We start from the raw sequence: 6,000 nt of genomic DNA on the forward strand, positions 1-6,000 counted from the left end.
ACTAAATTTACGTATCTTTTACATTTATCTTCATTTCTTGGCCAAACTTTCCAGATAGACTTCAATTGTTGACCAGGTGATTTTAAGTTTTCATTTGATGCCAAATGTCAAATTATGATGACACAAGGGCTGACATCACCAAAATAGGTTAAATGAATTTTTTAATTTCACAGTCAAACTTATATCCGAAAGAGAATTAGAGGAGGAGTAAAATGCTGAAAAACGTTTTTTGCTACGACATATAGAAGCCAAGTTATGAGACTTTAATGATATTTTTGTGCACCCCAGAAACCATACTTTTCCTTAAAAAATAAACCCTTTGATTTATTTTTTACATTTTTTCGCAAAATAAGCTTGGGTTATATCCAAGAAATTACAAGAGGTATATCCACCTCAGCTGTCAAACTAGCTGTTATAAAACTAAGACATTAAAAGAAAAACAACTTTTTTCCATCTGACAAATATCATGGGCATCCTTAAGACACTTGAAAAGGGCAAGTCTATGTCTCAAGAAGCTGAGTTGAATTTGCAATCCAACAGAAAATGTGACCAAAGTACTGACCTTGCAGTTTTGACTTTGTTCTCGTAGTCCATCGATTTCAGTTCCATAAGCTCTCAAGTCTGACATGATGGCAACATGTTTGGTCAACAATGCCTGGAAGAAGAAAACAAAATATAACTGTTAGCAAAACTACAAACAAAAAGAACCAAGACATCATGAATGTAGATGTATTTCATACCTGTGCACTGTCCTCATCTTTGCCATAGTCATCACTGGTGACAATTGGTTCTTTTTCCTTCAGCCATGACTCAGCTTCAGCAACATCAGCAAGGTATTGATGAGCTTGGAGAGAATCATCAAGGTCACTCTTCCTTGCAGCTGCCTTGTCCTAAAACAGCACGATATATTTTTAATATTTTGTCTGCCTTTATGTTCCCCTCCTTCCCCAAACTTTCTTACATGTACACCGAACAACACTTTAAGTGTAGGTACAGTCAAATTTCTCCCTATAGATGGGGATGCCTCCCGACAGGAAAATGCTTTCTCTGTCCCAAAGGTGCCTAAATTCCGACAATCTCTGAACACACCTCTGTGATAAAGGACTTTTCCCTAGCATTGGTATCAATATTAAGACGATTTGACTGTGTTTTCTAAAATGAAGTTCTTTGTCACCAAAGGGAAGTCAGCTTTTTCATCACCTGAAAGAGCTATAAAAGTTGCAATGAAGAGAAAAAGGACCACACCTTAAAGTCAACCCATTTTTGATCAAGATCATCAATCTTCTCTTTAATTTCATCAGAAGCAAAATGTCCTACAGCAAAACAGAAACTGACATTAGCAGTTATGGCACAAAGTAACTCAGAGTGTCATCCATAACATCACTGAACAGATAGGAGAGCACAACAGTAACACAGCACTTTAAGATTACTCAGGCCAAAAGTAAAGGTTTAGAGACTGATGACATATTGGCTGTAGAAAGAACATGCTGTTTCTAGAACTTTCTTTATTCACAGTGAGTGCTCTGAATTGCAAAGGAAATGATTCCTTATCAAACAATGATGGAAGCAGCAGCAAGAAGTTGTGAAAATTTCTTTATGTCCAAATAGCAATGTAAACAAATTCAAAGGAATGATAATTTATACAATAATATTAAAAGTTACTGCGCTTTTCACAAATATGCAATCTCTAAAGTTCAAAAGCCGTCTTCAAAATTGCATTTTTTGCTGCTGTTAATAATGATTACTATCACAAGCAACAAACCTTCTTACACAGAAATACACAAAAAGGATCGAAATCCACCAATCACAAATCAAAAACCATGACCTTTTAAACCCGTTAAAGCTTTGTTTCCTAAGAGGTCCGTTGAGATGATTGACGGCAGCGAAAAATACAATCGTTAGTTGGCTTTTGAACTTCAGAATTCTCATATTTGTGAAAAGTGCAGTAATGCCAAGATAACATTTCTCTCTTAGGTTCCCGCGCTATACTCAGTTAATAAACACACTCAAATCGGCTAATGAACAACCAGAATGTTGAACAGAACATGAAGTTTGAATATTAATCATTCTGAACATGCCTTTTCCCTGTAAAAATACTCATTTTCTTAATACCTACCGTTGTCAATCATCTGAACACCATTATCACATACTGCCCTGATACGAGGCTCATGTCCAGCAATTTCAGTCTGCAAAAGAGAATTGATACAGATTGAATTAAACACAGCACCACAAGGAAAATGCAATGAGACAGCTAAAATCTTTTTAGAAACAATCATAGATGTCGTTTTTGCCCAGATGGCTTTAAAGACTTTCCTCTGTAATAAGCTTAGCAGTTTTTCAATCAATCAATCAATCAATCAATCATTTATTTTAACACGTTACGTCAAAGAGCTAAAAAACTCGTTCAAAATACGAACGTGTAAAAAAAAAAAAAGAGTATCTGTATGTTTGACATACATGTTTCCTTCATTCTTACCATTAATGCCTGATGTTTCTTGGACAAATTCTGAGCTCCTGTCAAATCTCGCCCTAAAAAGTGTGAAAACGAAAACACAAAACATTAGGCACATTTTAATTTCAATCTTACCTCATCTCTTTACAATAATGGGAACAAACTAATTAATAACCCTTTACATGTACCTGTGTTTTTGGATGAAGCAATGGGTTCTTTTTCTCTGATCCAGGCTTCTTCATCTTCAACGTCATGAAGGAATCGTTTTAGTCTTTCAGCATCTGCAAGTCTTGCTTTACGAGCCAGGAGTGGAGCCTGTATTTTTTTTTCAAAAATGTAATCATTAATTACAATCCATAACTATACTACAGGCAGCAAAAAGCATGTTTCCCATCGCTTTGGTCAACTACAGTAGTCTTAAGACCTCACTAGGTAGTCTTTATGAAATATAAATGACCAATTTGAAGGGAAATGTCATCCTAGCTCGGCTTTCAAGATATTTTTAGTGATTTTTCCTATTTTTGTGTTAACTATAAATTTTAATCCAATCTACTATTCTAAGTAGTCTTCTCCAAATTTGCCCATGGATGCTTCCTTTTGGCTTTTCTGTACATTTGTGTCCTCTATAGTTTAAAACAAATGGAGTTATTTGGGATTTCATTTCCTTGTGTGACTGTTGGGTAATGTGAAATTGCCTAAAATAAAGTGACCTGACCCTAGCCAAAATGAGCTCTTCTTGTGCCCTCAGAATACATACTCCTTTAAACAAAACAGTATTTCACAAACACTGCTTGTGTATTGTCCTACTTGCAACCTAATGGCTCATTGCATTAAACAAGCTTTAAAGTGTAGACTATAGGATAGCAACCAGCTAAAGTAGAACAACAAAAAGAAAAAAAAACTCACCTGAAGCTGCTGGTATCTGGCATTCAGAACTTCTTTCTTCTCTGCAATAGCTGGAGCATCAAAGTGATCAGCCTCGGCAAAGAGGTCAGCTTGGGCATTAACAACTTCAATTTTCTCCTAACAAACATGAAAAAATAATAGAAATCAAAAGTTAAGCTTTCCAAATTAATGTTACTATAATACGACATGTTTCCTTTTGGCTTCAATCAAAAGTTCCAAAAATGAACAGTTGCTTGTGAAATGAAGGGAAACTTTGACATGAAACTTAGACCAGTACACTTCTTTAATAAACTGTTAATGTAAATGAAAATTTTCTTTTTGCTTTACTAGAAAAGACAAGGTAATTTATAAGGAGAATTCAGCAGTATATAAGAAGTTGCTGAGAGTTTTTACAGGCACCCTATTCATTACTCACCGCACGGGCCACAATATCAGCTTCAATCATTCCATGCTTCTTTTGAAGATTCTGGACACTTGTCAGATCCTAGAAACATAAAAATAGAGGTAACATTATCAATGATGAGCAAGGGAGTAAACCACTTTCTTTTTTACAGATAGTATATACTAAGGCTTGATGCCGAAGGGTATGACAAGACTACATAATGTAGTTTAGGAGGAATAAACTTCCCAAAAATCCACAGTCTCTTTGAAAGGTCAGTTTGAAAATAACTTTTTTGTCTAGGCTAAAAAACTGCTTAAACATGAGTGGGTTCAAGTGACAGTCTGTAACAAACCTTTCCAAGGTCTTCAACAGCAAGAAGATTTTCAACTTCTGAAAACCAAAGCTCAACATCTTCAGCAGCCCTGAGAAAAAAACAAGGATGTCAGTTGATTTAGTTGTCGAGAAATGCAAACAACCACAAAAAAATATTTTGTTAAAGTTTGAAGATGAAGGGGTTTCAAATCATTCCTCTCTTGGTTATGTAAATGAGCAAGTGATGTAGAATAATAAAGATAGAACAAAGGAAGTGAAAATGTAACCTCAGAAAACTGCTGACATTTCATGATGCCACCACTGGTTTCCCCGTGAAATGATGTCTGAGAAATGAGCGCAGACATTCCATACTGATGACGCACTGTGATGTGACACTTACCAGATCTGGGTAGTGACATTTTGGGGGGAAACCGGCAGTGACATCGCGAAATGTCAGCAGTTTTCTCAGGATTATGGTCATTTGCTATTAACAATTCCAGACCAACCAGAAACCAGCGATTCTTAGAAAACATGGTATAAATGTTAAGTACTGACCGGTTAAATTGTTGCTGCTGTGCGGCTTCCTTTAACTTATTGCCTGAATAGAAAATAATAGTAAAATAAGGAGGGTCATCATGAAATAAATATTTGAATTTAATTTAGTCTTGCAGGTTGATGCACTCGTGCTGACAGAAGTGTTGTTGACATGACACTGTTGATTTGTTCACCTGATTAACTACATGTATACACCAAAGACTAATACTCTTCCTTAATTTGCATTTTTGTACTCTACCTGAATGTAGTAAAACATTTGCCCAAATTTGCTACTCACTTTCTGTCTTACCAGCCATAAGTGCTACCTTATTGAACAAAGTATGTCAACAATTTGCAGATATAGTTATGCAGGAAAACGTTTTACAGCAAAAGTAAAATAATGTGAACACACTGAACACACTTTCCAACGTGTGGATGATCGAATGCTTTGTAGGCTACTGCTGTTTTTCTGTACAGCACATCATTTAAAGAGGAAATTTTTCTGAAAGTTGACTTTGGTTACTCTAAGGAGTTATTTACAGGTCACTGGTAATCTAACCTTTATCGTTTGACCTCTCAAACAGGTAGGCCCATAACTTATGCAGTTCATCAAGTCTCTCTCTGATTTGATCAGAAGCATAATGTTCATCTGCAATCAGCTGTTCCCCAGTCTTGTCAACTGCATCAAGTCTACTTTGATTGACATTCAGTTCAGCTTCAAATGCTTGATGCTTTTGCAGTTTTCCTTGCAGATTTGTTGGATCCTGAAAGACATGATTATAGTGAATAAAAGGCACCTTCCAGAAATCATCTAGAACTTAAATAATTTTTTTTTACTCTGTAATTTATAATTATTTATTGATATAAGTTATTTTTAATGGACTCCACTCTGCAGTTCACATCAAAGGCCAGCATCAAAATATGCCATTTGGTCAATTTTTTGTATACTTGTGTAGGTGTAGCAGTATGCAGCGACTACATATAGTGAGTTTGGTCTTAAGACATGCCCATATCGTATATGTACTTTGATTTTATTAAGCAGACAGTTTATGCAAAATATTATTTGCAGTTTAAGTATAGTTTAGAGGCAGTAGATGCAAGGATAATTTAGTCCAAAGTTACCTTATAAGATTCATCACAAGCAGTCTTCAGTTTTTCATTAATCCAGCTTTTCACCTCATCAGCATCCCTCTCAAACTGCTGAAGCTTACGAGACTCCTCAAGTTTTGCCCTACGAGCCTTTGACAACTCCTCTATATTCTGACGCCTCTCCAGAATACCATCACGCTTCTCACGCACCTCATCTGATGCATAATGGTTACTATCAATAAGGCGGTTTGCATACTCATCAATGCTCTGAAAAATTCAAAACAACAGGACTACATCATTTTGTTCCTAGACCACAGTGAACCCA

At 35.9% G+C, this 6,000-nt stretch overlaps 1 protein-coding gene across 1 annotated transcript in view; it reads right to left on the minus strand.

Annotated features, from left to right (window-relative positions):
- The window catches only part of LOC140938503 (spectrin alpha chain, non-erythrocytic 1-like), a 33,658-nt gene that overhangs the window by 19,092 nt on the left and 8,566 nt on the right, over window positions 1-6,000 (minus strand). The window contains exons 13-24 of the mRNA XM_073387986.1: window positions 5,709-5,942; window positions 5,146-5,350; window positions 4,608-4,650; window positions 4,093-4,162; window positions 3,774-3,842; window positions 3,359-3,475; window positions 2,641-2,767; window positions 2,477-2,529; window positions 2,117-2,186; window positions 1,246-1,313; window positions 741-890; window positions 563-655 (exon numbers count right to left, since the gene is read on the minus strand). Of these exons, the coding sequence (XP_073244087.1) occupies window positions 563-655; window positions 741-890; window positions 1,246-1,313; window positions 2,117-2,186; window positions 2,477-2,529; window positions 2,641-2,767; window positions 3,359-3,475; window positions 3,774-3,842; window positions 4,093-4,162; window positions 4,608-4,650; window positions 5,146-5,350; window positions 5,709-5,942 (1,299 nt within the window). The remainder of the gene's footprint in view (window positions 1-562; window positions 656-740; window positions 891-1,245; window positions 1,314-2,116; window positions 2,187-2,476; window positions 2,530-2,640; window positions 2,768-3,358; window positions 3,476-3,773; window positions 3,843-4,092; window positions 4,163-4,607; window positions 4,651-5,145; window positions 5,351-5,708; window positions 5,943-6,000) is intronic.

The sequence above is a fragment of the Porites lutea genome, chromosome 5 (assembly GCF_958299795.1).
Source record: "Porites lutea chromosome 5, jaPorLute2.1, whole genome shotgun sequence".
Taxonomy (NCBI): domain Eukaryota; kingdom Metazoa; phylum Cnidaria; class Anthozoa; order Scleractinia; family Poritidae; genus Porites; species Porites lutea.